This window comes from Solanum lycopersicum, chromosome 2, assembly GCF_036512215.1.
Source record: "Solanum lycopersicum chromosome 2, SLM_r2.1".
NCBI classification, from domain to species: Eukaryota; Viridiplantae; Streptophyta; class Magnoliopsida; order Solanales; family Solanaceae; genus Solanum; species Solanum lycopersicum.
The window spans coordinates 60,195,633-60,215,653 of NC_090801.1; the positions used below are offsets into that span (position 1 = coordinate 60,195,633).

General features: G+C 31.2%; 3 protein-coding genes across 3 annotated transcripts; 2 read left to right on the plus strand and 1 right to left on the minus strand.

The window, feature by feature from the left end:
• Positions 1-691: 691 nt before the first annotated feature.
• Positions 692-2,509, minus strand: LOC101246685 (berberine bridge enzyme-like 22). The gene has a single exon (XM_004232726.5). It carries the CDS (start codon positions 2,463-2,465, stop codon positions 849-851), a length of 1,617 nt encoding a protein of 538 aa, XP_004232774.1. The 5' UTR covers positions 2,466-2,509; the 3' UTR covers positions 692-848.
• A 5,011-nt stretch (positions 2,510-7,520) lies between these two features.
• Positions 7,521-9,134, plus strand: LOC101265308 (berberine bridge enzyme-like 22). The gene has a single exon (XM_004233763.4). The coding sequence runs from the start codon at positions 7,521-7,523 to the stop codon at positions 9,132-9,134; it is 1,614 nt and encodes a 537-aa protein (XP_004233811.1).
• Positions 9,135-10,810: 1,676 nt separating this feature from the next.
• LOC101246398 (berberine bridge enzyme-like 22) lies at positions 10,811-12,731 on the plus strand. The gene has a single exon (XM_004232725.5). The coding sequence runs from the start codon at positions 11,007-11,009 to the stop codon at positions 12,603-12,605; it is 1,599 nt and encodes a 532-aa protein (XP_004232773.1). The 5' UTR covers positions 10,811-11,006; the 3' UTR covers positions 12,606-12,731.
• The last annotated feature ends 7,290 nt before the right edge of the window (positions 12,732-20,021 follow it).

Genomic DNA, 20,021 nt, shown 5'->3' on the forward strand with positions numbered 1-20,021 from the left:
AATATCTAAACCATTACAAAAGATAAAACAACATCGATTAAACACGTTGATTAATTAATGGCAAACCCATTTGTGCATATGTAAGTTGGTGAAGGGAAAAGCATTTTTTTGGGCCAAATAGGTGTGCCAACCCGTCCCCAAGAAGCTCTATATAGTTGACATTTACATTTGGCAGTACTTCTATAATGGCATGTGTAAAACTTAAAAACAGGTATGACACATGTTATATTTAGATTAGAATTAATTGAGATCTAATCAGATTTTGCTTATTAATTACCAACAAAAAGAGGCCCAAGTAATTGACCAGAGAAAGAGAAATCACAAAAGGGATGTAGATAGTGTGAAGGCATTAAAAAGTAAATTAGACCTTTTGTAAATTTGATAAAGACTTGCTTATATACTTTGAGGTTTTGGGCCGTTAAGTTAAACACATTCTAAATCAATTCAATATTTCATATAAAAATTAAAATTTATCAAAATTATACAAAAAATAGTACCAGGTTACGACCTTTGTCATGTTGATCTGGTCAAAGTTCACATAATTTGATGTTCCACGAGACAATAATTTGAACGAAGGGATTAATGTTTAAACAGAACACTATATTTATTAGTACTGTTTGCTTTGGTTTTACTATTTTCCTGAATATGTAACTCAAGACATGAAGTAGTTGTATATAAATCATATTATAACTAAGAAATAAAAAACATTGGAGATTTATTTTGCAAATTAAGATATGATAAAATACATTTTACTGCATTCGAAAAATAGAAGAAGGGATTAATCTTCATAAAAACATCAAACAACTTGGAATTTTTATTTTCTGCTCTTCAATGCAATCCTGTTTTCTTCAGCTATCAGTGTGATAAGGTGGAATGCTTTGTTCATATCTGAAGAAATTTTTGGGATCTACCTCACTCTTCACTTTAGCCAATCTCTCAAAGTTTCCACTGTAATACTTTTCACCCCATTTTTTAGCCTTGGAATAACTATAGTCCTCTGAATTTGTTCCAAAATCAAGATCCCTATAGTTCAGATAAGCACTTCTTGGTGATTTTGCAACATATGGCTCCATTTTCTTGTAAAGTTTCCTCATCCATCTTATCTTCTGGCTTGATATACTCTCGCTGTTATCGCCCCAGTTCACCAAGTACTGAATATTATACAAATTCCCCTTTCTATGAGGGAATGGAATTTCAGATTCTGATATTTCATCTAATATCCCACCTAATGGCTCCATTATCATCTGAGGTCTTTCTTCTTCCAAAAACATTTTTTCAACCATTTCCCAACCACTTTCCGGAACTGGAGTCTTCACAAAATCAGATGTGGCTTTGAAATAATTCTTCTGTGTTGGAATACTCTTTTCTAGCAGAACTTCAAGTGATTCATTTGTTCTCCTACCATAGAAATACAGGACTGATCCAATCCAGGAAGATTCGCGACATTCTTTCTTAATACAAGGCCTGTTACTACAATCCACAACAGGCTCTTGGAAGCAATCCTTTTTGTCCAAATCAAATTCAGGGAATTTTTCTTTGAGCAATGGAATTAACTCATCAACAGGTCCGAGGTATAGTGATTGAAAGATTACTTCAACGTACTTGTCATTCTCTGTTCCATCATTTTGTATAATTACTCTGATAAGTAATTTATCAGGTAATTGATGCGCGGTGCTTTCCCATTTTGTGAGGAGATTGTGGTTACCCTCTAACCTCTTGTAAACATTGAAAACAGTAACTTTCTCCGGGACAGGAACAAGTTTGAGTTTCCATGCTAAAATAACACCAAAACTTGCTCCTCCACCTCCTCTTATTGCCCAAAACAGATCTTCATTCATTTTGTTCTTATTAAGAATTTTTCCATTTACATCTATTACGCGAGCATCTACAACATTATCAGCTGCAAGCCCGAATTTTCTCATCAAAGTACCTAACCCTCCACCACTAATAATCCCTCCAGTGCCAATACTGAAACAAACACCTCCAGCAAAACCATGCACATTACTTTTTTTAGCAATTGCATAGTAAAGCTGGCCGAGGGTTGCCCCTGCTTGAACCCAAACTGTTCCTTCATTTAAATCAATCTTGATTTTGTTAAGATTGCTTAAATCAAGCATAACAAAAGGGGTTTTAGAGCGAAAAGATATGCCTTCATAGTCATGGCCACCACTTTTTATTTTCATTTGCAACCCTAGTTTTTTTGCACAGCGAATAACCGGCTTGATTTGTGATTCTTTTGTAGGGGAAACAATGAAAATGGGATGTGAAGAATTCATCCATCTAGGATTTTTTTGAGCATATTCTAAGATAGATGAATAGGTTGGAGATTTTGGGGTGTAAATGTTGTGTGTAACGTTGGTTTTAGAGTATTTAGAAAGACACTGAACAAAATCTTCTTGTTTGGAGTAACATTTTGACAAAAAGAAGGAAAAGATTAAAAGAGAGAGGATTTGAAGGTTACCCATAATTTTTCTTTTTCTTTTGAGGAATAGAAATTGCTTATGGCTATAAACCTTACAAATGATCCATATTTATAGAATTTATTTTTTAATATGGTTATTTAAGTCGAGTTATCAAAATTTATAATATTTATTGACTTTGACTCTAGGCACATGAAAGTACTCCACAGAATTAAAATCCGAGTTTTCAGCTGCCAAGGTTTTTTTTTTTTTTTTTTTTTTTTTTTAAATATATTTTAAATTATATATTGTGGGAGGAAATTAGGTCCCAGTTGGATTTTATTACGAGTAATTTCTATATCTATATGATAATATAATACTTGCCATGGTTCCCACGTTAGTTGTCTTGGTTCCCATGTGTGTAAATATAAATATGCTTGAAATTATTACTCGTATATTCAAATATTAATGTGCTCGAAATTATTACTCGCACGTTCAAATAAATATTGCAAGCTAGCAACTTGCAAGAAGATAATTCCTTCATTTATTTATTTCACCTTTGTATCAAAAAAATAGTTTTATTTTTACTCTTCAATTTCAGTAAGGTAAGATTGTAGTTTTTTTTTCTCTCTAAATACTCTTAATATTAAATGGACAAGTAAAAATGAAATGAATGAAGTATTATCATATTTAATGTTTTCCAACGTTATTTAATTAGTTGTCCTATGTATTTGAAGTTTTCAATTTGCAGATTATGTGCAAGACAGCTTTGTAACGAACATCATACCATATATTCCAACTTATTATCTAAATAAAATTAAGGATAATAACGGCGTCATTTTAATAGTACTCCTATATAATGATAATTAATTTAGAACTGCTTGGTGTTTATCTTAGTTATATATTCCATTTCCTAGCAATATTTAGGTTGAAGCTCTTTTATTATTATTATTATTTTGGTATATCGGATCACAAACAAGGATTTTTTTATTAATTTTTTTGAGAGTGTAGTGCATGTCACAAGTCATATGTATAACTGGGGAGCTTTTATTAACTAAAATGAATATAAACAACTGCTCTTCAGTTATTAATTTTGTCAACTGTCAATAGTATGAATGCTCCACTATTTATGCAGCCCCCTAAAGTTCATCCCATTAATATTCAATATTCAATACGAAAACGTTTTTCCCAAACTAGCATTATTTCACTAGGCATAACCTATAGGGTGGGGTTATAAAAGAAAGAAAGACAAGGACTTTTAATGTTACGTTCTTAGTACTAGCGAATTGAATATCTTTGATATTATGCATTAAAATCGGATATTTATTGAAATTTTGTAATTTTTCATGTTCATATTTAAAAAATGTTAGAATTTGATTAAAAGCACTACAAATAAACGCTTTATATTAAGTAAAAATTAAAGGAATTCCATAATGTAACATAATAATTACATCCATTAATGCATCAACGAATTACAAATGCTGAATATATTCTAGCTCAACACCATGTATGATCTGATTTCGAAAAAAAAAACGTCTCCCAACTGATTGCTACGAGATGTGGATAAAACCACGTAGAGAAAGGTGAAAATTATTTCCAATATCATGATTGTTTTATTATTTATATTTTGCATGATAATCTTTAAAATTATTAGATTAGACATAGATAAGATATCAACTTAATCAATTCTAATTTCAGGTAACTTGTAGTGTAGGAATTTGAGAAAATATTTGAAATCAAACTTTCTTTTGGGAGGCCTTCTAGTGCATCCACCACCCTATAGGGATATTGCGTGTAAGGAATATGCATAATATCTATATTATAGTCTATTAAATTAGTTAATTTAAAATTTAGTGGGGAAATGGTTATTAACTTCCAAAAGGGAACTAAGGGCCTAGTTTTACATGCTATATGAAACTATAATGGGCAAACAACATGTATCCGAGGAATTGAAAAAACATCATGATACATGTTTAATTAAGTATTGTTATCAATATGTTCCTTCCATTTATTCTCGAGCAACCAAGTGACTTTTAATTTTTAGAAATTCAAATTTGTTTCTCTAAATTTTGAATTTCCTCTTCCAGATATACATATTTGAAATACGTTTCTCTTCCAGATACATATATCTGAAATACGTTTTATATGAAATATGTTCTTCTTCCAAATACACGTATTATTTAAAATATATTTTTCTATCATATACACGTATTCAAGACATGTCAAATAGTTAGATACAATACAAATGTGTGTTTACTTATATAGCATAACATAATTGCTTAATTAGTGGAGTAAATCACTCCATTGTTTTTGAGAATATGTAGCATAACAACTTCCTAAAAAAATAAAAAATCTTGAAATCCTTTCATTACTTTTTGTGAGAAAAGGATTAAAACAATGTAAATTTCATATTTCTATCATAATTATAACAATGTGTAATAACCCTTTTGGTTATTTTTGTGTTTTGACTTCTGTGCATCGTTTAGAGCGTTCCTGTAGCAACCTCAAGTCAGCTATAATTTGCTGCGACTGACTGTTCAATTGCCTGACCTAATTGGAGGAGTGCTCATGTCGAATTTTTGGTATATTTGATGGAGGTCTGTTGGATTTAAGCGCCTTACGGTAAAGTTTTTTTTAAAAAAAAATTAAAAATTGAATTTATGATGGTGGAATTCAAATAATCACACTTTCTGATAAAATTGAAATGTATATTATGATTTTAAATTGAACATTCAAACACTTTTGAAATCATAATTTTAATTTATGATATGAAATTGCATATCCAGACACAAGCTAATAGTAAATTAGGGCTTAACATAGTATTATATGAAATATATATAGTAGTAATTCTTCAATACGCAAAGGAGACTTTCCGTTTAAGTATACTCATTGATGTGTCTTCTTTTGCACAAGTAACGTACGGGATGATTAACCAAAGTCATAAATATGAGATTAACAAATATTAAATTCTAATGTTATTAAAATGGAAGACAAATTAGGGATGAGATGGGTGCACCCCTACAATGTTAAATCTTACTTCATAAATTAATGGACCTAGATCAGTTACAAAATTGTTATTCATTAATTTGTGAAACGAAAGCAAATCCTATACAATTTGCATTAATTAATTATATAAGACACAAAATAAAAATTCTTGTGCGCATTTGAGCTTCCGGCTAAAATTTTTGAGATGTAATTTTGGAACAAAGATACATTAATTTTGACAAGTAATTCATCAAATGAATCAAATTTATAGTCTTTATTTAATGTTAACTCATTATAAATATCGATATACATAGAAATTCATCGATTTCAATTATCACATTAGCATTTCAACACACGATAACTAAGGTGAATAACAAAGTCAATAACGTAATATGTATACTATGTTCTAAAGTCTTAAGTGGAAGAAATGTCCTATACTAATGAAACAAATAAGATCAAAGTATATTTTTGTGGATAATACAAATCTTGCCAGCTGATAACCAGGATGATTCAGATCAGATTTGTATCAATTTGGATTATAATGTGCTTTGGGTCAAAGTCAAACTTTTAAATTGAATTAACCTATAAAACTAATTTACATTAAAGTCATCTTCATAAATGTCGATTATTTGAAAAGCTACTCACGGCCGAAATTTTCTGCTCCTCCCTCAATCTTAAAGCATGAGAGCTCAAATTTAGAAAATCTAATCCTCGAGTATTCATATACCGCGTGATTTAAATTTGATCAAAATTCTAATATAACTTATTACAATAAAAAGTAATTAAGAAGAATGTTAGAATCACTAATTTTTTTTGATAAATTCTCACTAGTTAATTATTTAAACCCAAATTAATTAGAAAATATATTTTTAGAAGAAAAATTATTGCAAATGAAAATAAAGGGCATCAGTAAATAAATTAACCTCGTTTTAATTAACCAGTAATCACTTGACTTTGAAAATATATATTTAGATACCTCAACTTGTTCCAGTATACCTCGTAAACACCTATAAATTACCAAGTCAACGAAAAATGTCAAATTGACAAAACGACCATAATTTTATTATTTAAATGATATAAATCTTATTTAAGATGTCCATGTAAAAAGTCATGATGCAAACTTTCAAGCGTGCGTTGATAAGTGCTGAGAGATTCCTAAAAGGGGAAATATATAAATTTAGTTGCCTATAGCAAGATAGAACCACTTTTTTATTTACATCACCTAGGGAAATTGATTAATTTCACTTTGAATAAAAATAGAAAATAAAAAATGCCCAAAAAGTTAAAGCTTGAAATCGAATTGACCGGACAGCTTTTGGGAGGTAATTTATTTATTTTAGAAGCAAAAATTAATTGAAATCCTAATTAAAATATATGTTTATGGATAGTTCAGTGTATAAGTCTTCCCAAATGAATATTGGGATCTAGGAGAAAAATACAATTTTAATTACCTTCCATCATAAGCTTAATTGAAATGACCCTAAAACAAATATTTGAATCAACATTATAAGAGTTTTGATTTTGGGGATAAACATTTTGGAACGATGCATTCATTCCAAATTAATTTTAGTCCTATAAATTTCTAAATAGGTTTGTGAATTAACATTGAATTGAAAGACATTACATCAGCAACTAATATACATTAGTCCTATGGGTCAAATATAGTGCATTCAAAAACACTAAATTTATCGATATAAATCGGAGTCAATTTTATTTTTATTTCATAAAATACTCAACTTTTATTTGTAATGTAAAAATCACAATTAGTTAATCATCTAATAAAGTCACTCAAAAAAATCACTCTTCTATTGTCGTTTCACCTGCCATAGTTGGGCGAATTGTCTAAAGCTGAGTGACTTTATGATATAATTACCATATGTTGAATGATTTTTGTGTTATAAAACAGAGTTAAGTACTTTATGAAATAAAAACAATTAATTAAGTGATCATGAAAGAAATTAACTCATATAAATTAAATCAGATTACTGTGATATACATCAGTAAATTTATGTCTATAAATGGATCACTGGGATAGATATGAGAATTAAAATTCACATCTGTCCCCTCAAAGCATGGTAACTTATTCTTTATATATCAGCCTGAATCCCATTAGTTTTATTTTATTTTTTGTAAGAAATGGCTAGCCTTCAAATTTTCTGTGTTCTGCTCTTTTCACTCTTTTTGGCAAAATGTTACTACTCCAAAGAAGAAGATTTTGTCCAGTGTCTTTCTAAATCTCCTGAAACAAACATTACACAAAACATTTACACCCCAGGCTCCCCAATTTATTCATCTATCCTGGAATATGCCCAAAAAAATCCGAGATGGTTGAATTCTTCACATCCCAATTTCATTGCTTCCCCTAAGGAAGAATCAGAAATCAGGCCTGTCATTCTTTGTAGTAAAAAAACAGGCCTACAAATCAAGATCAAAAGCGGTGGTCACGATTATGAAGGCATATCTTTTCGCTCTGAATCCCCTTTTGTTATGCTTGATTTAAGCAATCTTAACAAAATCGAGACTGATTTAAATGAAGAAACAATTTGGGTTCAAACAGGGGCGACCCTTGGCCAACTTTACTATGCAATTGCCAAGAAAAGTAAAGTTCATGCATTTCCAGGCGGTGTCTGCTTTACTGTTGGCACTGGCGGAATCATCAGTGGTGGTGGGCTCGGTGCATTGATGAGGAAATTCGGCCTGGCAGCTGATAACGTTGTAGATGCACGTGTGATGGATGTGAATGGAAAAATTCTTGAACGAAAGATGAATGAAGATTTATTTTGGGCGATAAGAGGAGGTGGAGGAGCAAGTTTCGGTGTTATTCTAGCATGGAAACTAAAATTGGTTCGTGTTCCTGAAAAGGTTACTGTTTTCACGATTCGTAGGGAGTTAGAGGGTAACCTAACTCTCCTCCGAAAATGGGAAAACATAGCATATCAACTCTCTGAAGATTTATTTGTCAGGGCGTTTGTTCAAAAAGGGGTATTTTCAGGTGGAAATGATACCAAAAACCAAGTGGGATTTTATTTCCAGGGGCAATATATTGGGCCTGTTGACAAATTAATTCCTCTGCTCAATCAATACTTCCCTGAGTTTAATTTGGAGCGAAAAGATTGCTTCCAAGAGAATATTACTGCTGATGCAGAGAAAGAATGCCTGGAAGTTCCCTGGATCAGATCAGTGTTGTATTTCTCTTGGAGAAACCCAAATGATTCACTTGAAGTTTTGCTAGAGAAGAGTATTCCAACACACAAGGTTTATCACAAAGGAACATCTGATTTCGTGAAGATTCCAATTCCAGAAAGTGGTTGGGAAATGATAGAAAAATTGTTTCGGGAAGAAGAAAGACCTCAGATGGTTTTTGAGCCATTAGGTGGAAAAATGTATGAAATTTCTGAATCTGAAATTCCTTTTCCTCATCGAAAGGAGAATTTGTATACTATCCAGTACTTTGTGAGCTGGGACGATAACAGTGAGAGCGTATCAAGCGAGAAAATAGGATGGATAAGGAAATTGTACAAGGAAATGGAGCCATATGTAGCAAAATCTCCAAGAAGTGCTTATCTAAATTACAGGGACTTTGGTCTAGGAACAAATTCAGAGGACTACAGCTATTCCAAGGCCAAAATATGGGGTGAAAAGTATTTCAAAGGCAATTTCGAGAAGCTGGCTAAAGTGAAGAGTAAAGTAGATCCAAAAAATTTCTTCAGAAGTGAACAAAGTGTAACACCTTATCAGTTATCATATTGATATAGTGTGTAATCAGGAAAAGATTTTGTACTATGTGTTATAAAGGCTGAACAAACTTTGACTATTGCTCAAAGAATTAATATGAACTCAACATATATTTACACCAAAATAATAAATACAAACATGTGTCTTTTGATGTTTTCTTAATTTAATTACCAGAGTTCATCTAATTAAGTCAAATAAAATAACATACGCGTTAATCTTTTAGCACTTCGGGGGGTCTTCTTCAATTACATTTTGACGAATATAATGAAAATGGCTAAAGCATAAGAAGTTTTAAAAAAATAATTTACCCTTTAAAAGAGTATCTTTATGAATTATTTTTTTTACAAAAAGTAGGAATAAAATGTTATAATATCATAAAATATTTAGCAATTAAAAAAAATACTATGTCTTTTTTAGACCAACTGTTAGCTATTTTCTCATTTTATCAAGAAAATACTATGTCTTTTTTAGACCAACTGTTAGCTATTTTCTCATTTTATCAAGGCCTGGGAGAGAATCCTAGAAGGCTAGAACCCAAACATTAATTTGAAATCCGTCAGTAAAACATAATAGTATCATACTCCTTTTGTTTTTAAAATGTACTATTTTGCTTGAACGTATTTTCAAAAAATAATTACTCAGTTTTATAAATAAGAAGTAAGTCGATATTTTATCTTTAATTAAATGTCTTTGAAAGAAAACAATACTTTAATTCTTTAATATTGTAAAGTTTTATGTACTAAAAACGGAAAAGGGTCTTAAAAGTATTCCTAACTTTAATAAAAATTGCTGTTACAAAATATCAAACTTTATGAAGGAGCTTTTGCTCTTGCAATATTTAATAGTTGGAGGATCTTTTATCCTTGCACTATTTGATAGTGTATTTTAAAAATATATATGTGTTGAAAATATTACTATTTATAATGATATAATATTTATGATGTCTACATGAGTACATATATATATTTAAAATACACTGTTAAATAGTATAAGAATAAAAAATGTTTCCAAAGTTCGATATTATTACAACAATTATGATTAAAGTTTGGATATATTTCAATTTTTTTCTTAATAAAAATAAAAATAATATTTATATAAAATTATTTTGAAATAAAAAAACGTTATTTATTTTGTATGTAGGGAGTTGTACAAATCTTCCCAGCTGAATTATGGGATCCAGGAAAAAAAAAACAATTTTGTAATGTCCACGTGGGATAAATTACCTACCACTTCAAGATCAATTGAAATGATTCCCAAAACCAAATGGTATTATTTATGATAAGATCAAATCTTGCCAGCTAAATACACGGATATATAGAACATATCATGAAACTATTAATTTATTTTAAATTCATTTGAGTCCTTTATTTGAATTTTAATATTAAATAATTTTTATGAATTGCTCCTTTTCTGAGAGAATAATTTAGAAATAACTAAAAAAAGTGAGAGAAAAATAATCTTGATTTTACGTTTTAAATATTTTTCTTATAAAATTTATCATACTTCAACTATTCACTTGACATGGACCAGAGATAATAGCATTGACCTGTCATGCATTCAAATACGTATTTTGGGTCTAAGTCAAATTGTTGAATGAATCCAGAACTACTGTTATAGTCCATTGAAGTATGTATAATTTACACTGTATTACTAATATATAGGTAGCTAATAAATGTAATACTTCTATTATTAATTTTTGTATTATTTGTATAACTTTGGCTAGTAATCAAACATCCCCTCACTTAATCTTATAAATAGGAGTATTTGAAAGGTTAGTTATGAGCAAATTCATCTTCTTTCCCCTCAAACAATGATTGCTCTTTCTTTGTAGTTTTGAATACCTTTTAAGTCTTTTAGATAACAATTTTCTATTCCAAAGAAAAAAAAATGGGTAGCATTCAAATTCTCTTTGTTTTACTCTTTTTGGCTAAATGTCACTCCAAACAAGAAGACTTTCTTCTTTGTCTTTCCAAATACTCCAAAAACAACACTACACAAAACATTTACACCCCAAATTCTCCAACTTATTCATCTATCCTGGAATATGCCCAAAAAAAACCAAGATGGTTGAATTCTTCACATCCCAATTTCATTGCTTCCCCTAAAGAAGAATCAGAAATCAGGCCTATCATTCTTTGTAGTAAAAAAGTAGGCCTACAAATCAAGATCAAAAGCGGTGGTCACGACTATGAAGGCATATCTTATCGCTCTAAATCCCGGTTTGTTATGCTTGATTTAAGCAATCTTAACAAAATCAAGATTGATTTAAATGATGAAACAGTTTGGGTTCAAACAGGGGCGACCCTTGGCCAACTTTACTATGCAATTGCCAAGAAAAGTAAAGTTCATGCATTTCCAAGTGGTGTCTGTTTCAGTATTGGCACTGGTGGAATCATCAGTGGTGGTGGGATTGGCGCATTGATGAGGAAATTCGGCCTGTCAGCTGATAACGTTGTAGATGCACGTGTGATGGATGTGAATGGAAAAATTCTTGACAGGAAGATGAATGAAGATTTGTTTTGGGCGATAAGAGGAGGCGGAGGAGCAAGTTTCGGTGTTATTCTAGCATGGAAACTAAAATTGGTTCGTATTCCAGTGAAGCTTACTGTTTTCACGATTCGTAGGAAGTTAGAGGGTAACCTAAATCTCCTCCAAAAATGGGAAAACATAGCACATCAACTCCCTGAAGATTTGTTAATCAGAGTTATTATTCAAAATGCTGTGTCCTCTGGAGGAAATGATACAAAAAAGCATGTGGAATTCTCATTTCAGGCACAGTATGTTGGACCTGTTGATACGTTAATTCCTCTGCTTAAACAGTACTTCCCTGAGTTCAATTTGGAGCGAAAAGATTGCTTTCAAAAGACTACTAGTACTGGTGCGGAGAAAGAATGCCATGAAGTTTCCTGGATTCAGTCAATCTTATATTTCTATTTCAGAAAACTAACTGATGCCCCTGAAACATTGCTAGAAAAGAGTATTCCAACAAAGAAAAGTTACGACAAAGGGACGTCTGATTTTGTGAAGACTCCAGTTCCAGAAAGTGGTTGGGAAATGATAGAAAGACTGTTCTTGGAAGAAGAAAGTCCCCAGATGATCTTTGAGCCAATGGGTGCGAAATTTGATGAAATATCAGAATCCGAAATTCCATTCCCTCATAGAAAAGGGAATTTGTACAATATTCAGTACTTGAACTACTGGAGCGATAACAGTGAGACTATATCAAGCCAGAAGATAGGATGGATGAGGAAACTTTACCAGGAAATGGAGCCATATGTTTCAAATTCTCCAAGAACTGCTTATCTGAACTACAGGGACCTTGATTTTGGGACAAATTCAGAGGACTACAGCTATTCCAAGGCCAAAATATGGGGTCAAAAGTATTATAGTGGCAACTTTGAGAGATTGGCTCAAGTTAAGAGTAAGGTGGATCCCAACAATTTCTTCAGAAATGAACAAAGTATTCCACCTTATTCTACAAATTGAAGAGTCATTTTACTCACATGTCTCATATTATTAGACAGGCCAGTTAGTGCTTGTCACACATTGTAATATGATATTACAAAGAAGTTTCAGTTTTAAATAAAAAATGTATTGCTCTCAGAGGATAAATACTTATTCGCACTCTAAATTTATACCAAAACAGTAAACACAAAATATGCCTATAGTATCTCATACACATATATTTTACTTAACTCAGGTGTTACATAACCACTTGGTCACGCTTGTTAATGGGGGTTTATTCATGGTTTTCAACACACTTTTTGGGCAATCAAGTCATGATTCAACACAAATTTTCGAAATTCAACTTTGGTATACCATTATAAATATTTTAATTGAAAATTTAAAAAGGAGATATACATATTTATTGAAAATCTTTATTCACGCCTATAATTGAAAAATCTACCAACTTTTTGTTGCTGATCTTTTGAAACTCTAAAGTAGTAAATGTACGACCACAAGAAATTTATGTATTTGGAAATTGGAGAAGTGTTCTTATCGTCCAAAACTCTTAAAGATGTTATTCCTATTTTTTTTCCTTACATAATGGAATTCTTATTGAACAGGAAGAATAAACAAACAAAAAATATAGTAATATGTTATACTAAAATAAAAATACAAATTACTTACCCGAGTACTACAAAGTTACTGCAGCTGTTATTTATATCGATTTAGTAATTAAAAATTAAACTAACAATACATAAAAGACAAAAGTTCTGTACTTATTATTTTGGTGTAAATGTATGCGAGTTAATATTTAAAAAATGTGCATTCAATATCTGTTCAGCATTTTTGTCACCATGATTCTCTAGTCTTGAAGTGTTAGTTAGTTCATTAACTTGAGCAGAATCTAATCTTCTTCGTGCGATAAATGATAAGGTGGTATACTTTGTTCACTTCTAAAGAAATTTTTTGGATCTACCTTCCTCTTCACTTTAGCCAGCCTCTCAAAATTGGCCTTGAAATACTTTTCACCCCATATTTTGGCCTTGGAATAGCTGTAATCCTCTTGATTTGTTCCTAAACCAAAGTCCCTATAATTCAGGTAAGCGGTTCTCGGAGATTTTGCAACATATGTCTCCATTTCCTTGTAAAATTTCCTCAACCATGCTATCTTCTGGCTTGATATACTCTCACTGTTATCGCCCCAGTTAACCAAGTACTGAATAGTATACAAATTTCCCTTTCTATGAGGAAATGGGATTTCAGATTCTGATATTTCATCTAGTTTTCCGCCTAATGGCTCCATTATCATCTGGACTCTTTCTTCTTCCAAAAGCACTCTTTCTATCATTTCCCAACCACTATCCGGAATTGGAGTCTTCACAAAATCAGATGTCCCTTTGTTGAAATTTTTCCGTGTTGGAATTCTCTTTTCTAGCAAAACTTTAGGTGAATCATTTGGTTTTCTGAAAAATAAATGTAAGACTGATCCGATCCAGGAGACTTGGTGACATTCTTTCTCTGCTGAAGCAGTAGTATTCTCTTGGATGCAATCTTTTCGCTCCAAATTAAACTCAGGGAAGTATTGTTCCACGAGAGGAATTAATTCGTCAACAGGGCCAACATATTGTGCTTGAAAATAGAAATCAACATACTTTTTAGTAACATTACCTTCTGATGATCTGTGATTTTGAACAACAGCTCTAATGAACAAATCTTCAGGGAGTTGATGTGATATATTTTCCCATTTTTGGAGGAGATTTCGGTTACCCTCTAATTTCCTACGAATAGTGAAAACAGTAAGCTTTTCAGGAACACGAACTAATTTTATTTTCCATGCTAGAATAACACCAAAACTTGCTCCTCCACCTCCTCTTATCGCCCAAAATAAATCTTTGTTTTTCTCTCTGTCAAGAATTTTTCCTTTAACATCCATTACGCGAGCATCTACAACATTATCAGCTGCCAGGCCAAATTTCCTCATCAATGCACCGAGCCCACCACCACTGATCATTCCACCAGTGCCAACACTGAAGCAGATACCGCCTGGAAATGCATGAACTTTACTTTTCTTGGCAATTGCATAGTAAAGCTGGCCGATGGTCGCCCCTGTTTGAACCCAAACTGTTTCTTCCTTTAAATTAATCTTGATTTTGTTAAGATTGCTTAAATCAAGCATTACAAAAGGGGATTCAGAGCGATAAGATATGCCTTCATAGTCGTGGCCACCACTCTTGATCCTGAATTCTAGGCCTATTTTCTTACTACAAAGAATGACAGGCCTGATTTCTGATTCTTTCTTAGGGGATGCAATAAAAATGGGATGTGAAGAATTGAACCATCTGGGGTTTTTCTGGGCATATTCCAGGATAGATAAATAAGTTGGAGAATTAGGGGAGTAAATATTTTTCGTAACATTTTTTGTGATGTATTTGGAAAGACAATGAAGAAAACCTTCTTTTTTGGAGTAACATTTAGCCAAAAAGAGGGAAAAGAATAAAACAGAGAGAATTTGAAAGCTTCTCATTTTTTTTTAACAGGAAATTGCTATCTATAAGAATTAAGGGATTCAGAATGAGCTATCATGCTTTGAGGGGAAAGAATGTGATATTTTTCAAGTCTATAATCCAATTTATAGAGAGAGATGAATTTGAATGTACTCACTATATTAGTTTCTGAATAAATTCAACAATTAGTCTTTGATCTAGAGGACTTAATGTAACTGAATGTACTATATAAATTTATGAATTCAATGTACTTCAATGCAATGTTAATTCATAACCATTTTGAAACTTAAGGGACTTAAATCAATGTAAATAAAATCCACTGTTTCAAAATGTCCAAACGTTATTTTTTTTTAATTAATGATAAGAACTGAATCCAGATTTTTACAGACTATCTCAATATTTTGACACCAGTCTATAAATACACGTGCAAAAAATTGAGTACTAAAAGTACAATGGTAAGAACTTAACTTTGAACTCACCAAGTTCAAATTTTCATCCAGAGCACATTTGTACTCACTTTTGCCTATGTGGGATACATTTGCAAGAAGATCACATCAGAATACCTGTAATTCAGATGGAATGTAAGTGCTCGGCCATGCTTCTTCGATTAAATTTGTCATTCCTTCAGTAGTAAAAGGTGGAATGCTTTGTTGGTATCTGAAAAAGTTCTCGGGATCAACCATACTCTTCACTTTAGCTAACCTCTTGAAGTTGCTTTTAAAATACTTTTCACCCCATATTTTGGCCTTCGAATAGCTATAGTCATTCTGGTTAGTCCCAAAATCAAGATCCCTGTAATTGGTATAGGCAGTCCTGGGAGAATTGGCAACAAATGGCTCCATTTCCTTGTAAAATTTTCTCATCCATCCAATCTTTTTGATTGATACATTCTCACTGTTATCGTTCCAATTCACTAAGTGCTGAATGTTGTACATATTTCCCTTTCTGTGAGGAAAAGGAAGTTCAGATTCTGAAAATTCATTGATCCTTCCACCCAATGGTTCTACTATCATCATAGGCCTGTCCTCTTCAAGAAACAATCTTTCAATCATTTTCCAACCATTATCAGGAATCGGAGTCTTCACAAAATCAGATGTTCCCTTGAAGTAATTTTTATATATAGGAACACTGTTATCCAATAGGACCTCAAGTGATTCATCAACTTCTTTGTTGTACAAAAACAAGACCGAACCGATCCAGGGAACTTCATGACATTCTTTCTTCAAACAAGGTCTCTCAGTGCAATTTATCACTGGTTCCTGGAAGAAATCTTTGTGTTCCAAATTAAATTCAGGATATTTATCGCTGACAATTGGAATTAACTCATCAACTGTCCCAAGAAATAGTCCTTCAAATGTGACTTTGACTTTCTTTTCTTTTCCTTCTCCATCATTTTGCATTATCATTCTAAGGAAGAACTCTTTAGGCAGTAAATATGATGTATGTTGCCATTGCTGAAGGATATTTATAGTATTCCCCTCGAGCATTCGATGGACCCTGAAAACAGAAACCTTCTCAGGGACATGAACCAGCTTGAGTTTCCAAGCAAGAATGATCCCAAAACTTGAACCTCCACCTCCTCTTATGGCCCAAAAAAAGTCTTCTCCCATTGATTTTCTGTCAAGAATTCTTCCATTAACATCCATTACACGAGCATCGACAACATTATCTGCTGCAAGCCCGAATTTCCTCATCAAAGAACCTAATCCTCCACCACTAATTAGCCCACCACTGCCAGTAGTATAACATATACCTCCTGGAAATGCATGTACTCTGCTTTTCTTAGCAATGTCATAGTATAATTTTCCCAACGTTGCCCCTGCTTGAATCCAGGCCACTTCTTTCTCTAAATCAATATCGATTTCATCTAGACTACTCATATCAATCATGATAAACTGCGATTCAGCGCGAAAAGAGAGACCTTCATAATCATGACCACCACCTAACACTCTAATTTGCAAGTCAAACTTTTTGCTGCAAAGAATGACAGGCTTGAGTTCATTTTCTTTACGAGGCACAATAATTAAAAGCGGATGTGCTGATGAAGAGTTCAACCATCTTGGATTTTTCTGAGCATGTTCGATAATCGATGAATATGTTGACGATTTTGGAGCATACATAAGTACTCCTGTGCTGTTACTTTCAGAAAATTGACTAGAAATACAGTGGAGAAAAGATTCACATTGTGACAAAAAGAATGATAGTAATAGAAGAACAAAGAGAAGTTGAAAGTTCCTCATTCCCCTTCTTTGCAATAACAAGTGTAGCTTAAAATAAGAGGAAAATAGAAAATAGGATTTAATTTATGTACTAAAATATTTTTCAATAGGGAAGAAAGTTAACATACATAACATAATTTCAGAAAAAAAAAAAGAGTGGAGTTTAACCAAGCCGATTTGTAAATTATAGGTATTTGAGATACTTTGCAATTCAAATTAGTTGGGAAGAGGACGTTGTCTGATTTTTGCACTAAAATAATTATGATAATCGCAGTATATTTAATTGGAGCCATGTGAAGTTGATTATATTAATATTTTAATTTTAATTTTAATAAAAAAAAAATCGCATTAAAAAAAGAGACCACGTGAAGTCGACGTTTTCAACGAGATAAAGCGTGGACCATGATTGAGATTAGCAATTCATTTCTTATATTTATAATTCAAGTAGAAGAAAGTGATTTTTCAAAGATTTTGGGTGTTAGTTTTTAGGAATTTATAAACAGATTTCAAATTTGTTAGGATTTTCCTTTTAAGTATCTTAATTGTATTATTTTTTATTAAATTATTTATAATTTTTTTTTTTGTAAATATTATTATCTGATTTTCTATTACTTTATATAGGCTTTCATCCCACTAATAATTGACATATGTTCAAAATATACGAGTAATATATATATATTTTTTTTATATGTTAAAATAAATATAATTATTTTGATCGACCTCCAAATATATAATTTGGGCAAATTAAAATCATATCAGGGACATCATACATTTAGTTGGTCGCGATTTACGTGCATGAGGTTACTAGTAGTGTTTGAAATTGTAAACAACATTACATTTTACCAAAAGAGATTTAAGCATTAATAATGCTTCTTTTTAAATAATTTTTCTCCACATTTTATTTATTGGATTAGAGCAAAGGTGGAACTAAAGCTCCTTTAGTCCCATATTATTGGTCAAAATTACTAAAAATCTGTCTTAATTTATTTGTCTTTTTAGAGAAAATCAAGATACAATTAATTTTATTTATCTCATTTTACTTTTAGAATTAATTTTTTATAGTATAAAATTAGTTTGTTCGTCTTGTTCTTAATTAAAGTATTCTCTACATTTCATATTAATTTTTGAGGCATTTTTTATTTTTTGATTCAACTTAATCATTCAGTTTTTAAGACTATTTTTAAAGTGTTTTTTCAATTTTATCCTTTATTAGTTAGTATTGAAATTAGTGATTAGTTATTTTAATCATAAATTTGACAATAAAAATGAAAAACTAGGTTCAGTTTATGTCTTAATCTACTTTTCTTATTAAATGTGTGACACATTAAAAATTAAATTAATATGAATTGGAGAAAGTATAATTTATTGGAGAGATATAAGGGTAAAGTAGTAAGAATAATTTTTATTTATGATTTTTTCAGAGTGCATAAAAAAATGAGGCAACTAATATAAAAGGAAAAAGATAACTAGTTACATTTTAATTTTATAAAATAATTATTATTTTTACCAAGGTATATTTTTAATAAACACGAAAAATTAAAATGAATTAGAAGGAATAGTATAAACAACTCAAATTAAAAATTGCAAACTGCCATAATTGCGCAAAACAAATCTGAATCAATAATTGGAGTGTATCCACTACTGTCCCTACTAAATATTTGATTTCATTTTTTATTAATTTATTAGACACCGTGGATCCAACTGATGTTTAGTTCAACTAACTAAATAAATTTGATTTTAATTTTATAATTTAATTGATAAAATATCTATTTTAACATAATAAAATTCGGGCAAATACATAAATAGATTTCTAAATTTAATAGGTTTTTCTCCTCAAATACCTCAACTATGTTATTATCCTATTGAATCATTTAACCACCCATAATTTGTTTCTTTTAAACACGATTGGCTGATGTGGAACCAGATTTTGCGATGGGTATTAATAGAGGATACATATGTTATTCTAGAACTCATTAGTCCAATTGATACTGAAAATGTTCGAGGATAATTGTGTTTTACTTGAAGTCGTTTAAACACAATTGAAAACAAATGGGAGTAACTCATAATTTGTCTTCAATCAAAATCATTGCAATACAAACACAATTAAAAGCATTTAGTCATTTACAATAGAAAAATCGATTCCTTTTTAAAAATTTGCAACAATACATAAATTTTGTTACAAATTCTTGTTGGGCCTATCTGCAGTTTCTCTAACTTGCTTAAGGGATTGCATCATGTCTTATTGGGCCTATCTGCAGTTTGTTTTTGAAGACAAAAAAGCCATACATATATGAAGTCTGTTTCCAATATATATATTTATAAGAATTTTGACTCATAAAACTTTTCCAATAGAGAACTATCATTTCACGGTAACTAGTTACACTACAACAAAAAACAGACAATAGATATATACATTAACAAAAATAAAGAGTATTAAAAAAATTTAGACACTAGTTAATTGTCATTACTCATTAGATACAATTCAGTGTAGCTATAGAAGTTAGTGACATTTACAAAGAATGTTAAATTGTACTTTCTTCCTTTAAAAAAGAATAATTTTTTTCTTTTTTAAGTTTGTTAAAACAAAGGGAAAAGGATCAAATATGCCTTCTAAACTATTCGAAAAGGTCTAGATATAGCCTCCGTCTAAAGTTTGGTTCACTCATGCCCTCGCCGTCCAACTTTTGGTTCAAATATGTCCTTATGGACGTTAGTTGCCATGTTGGACATAT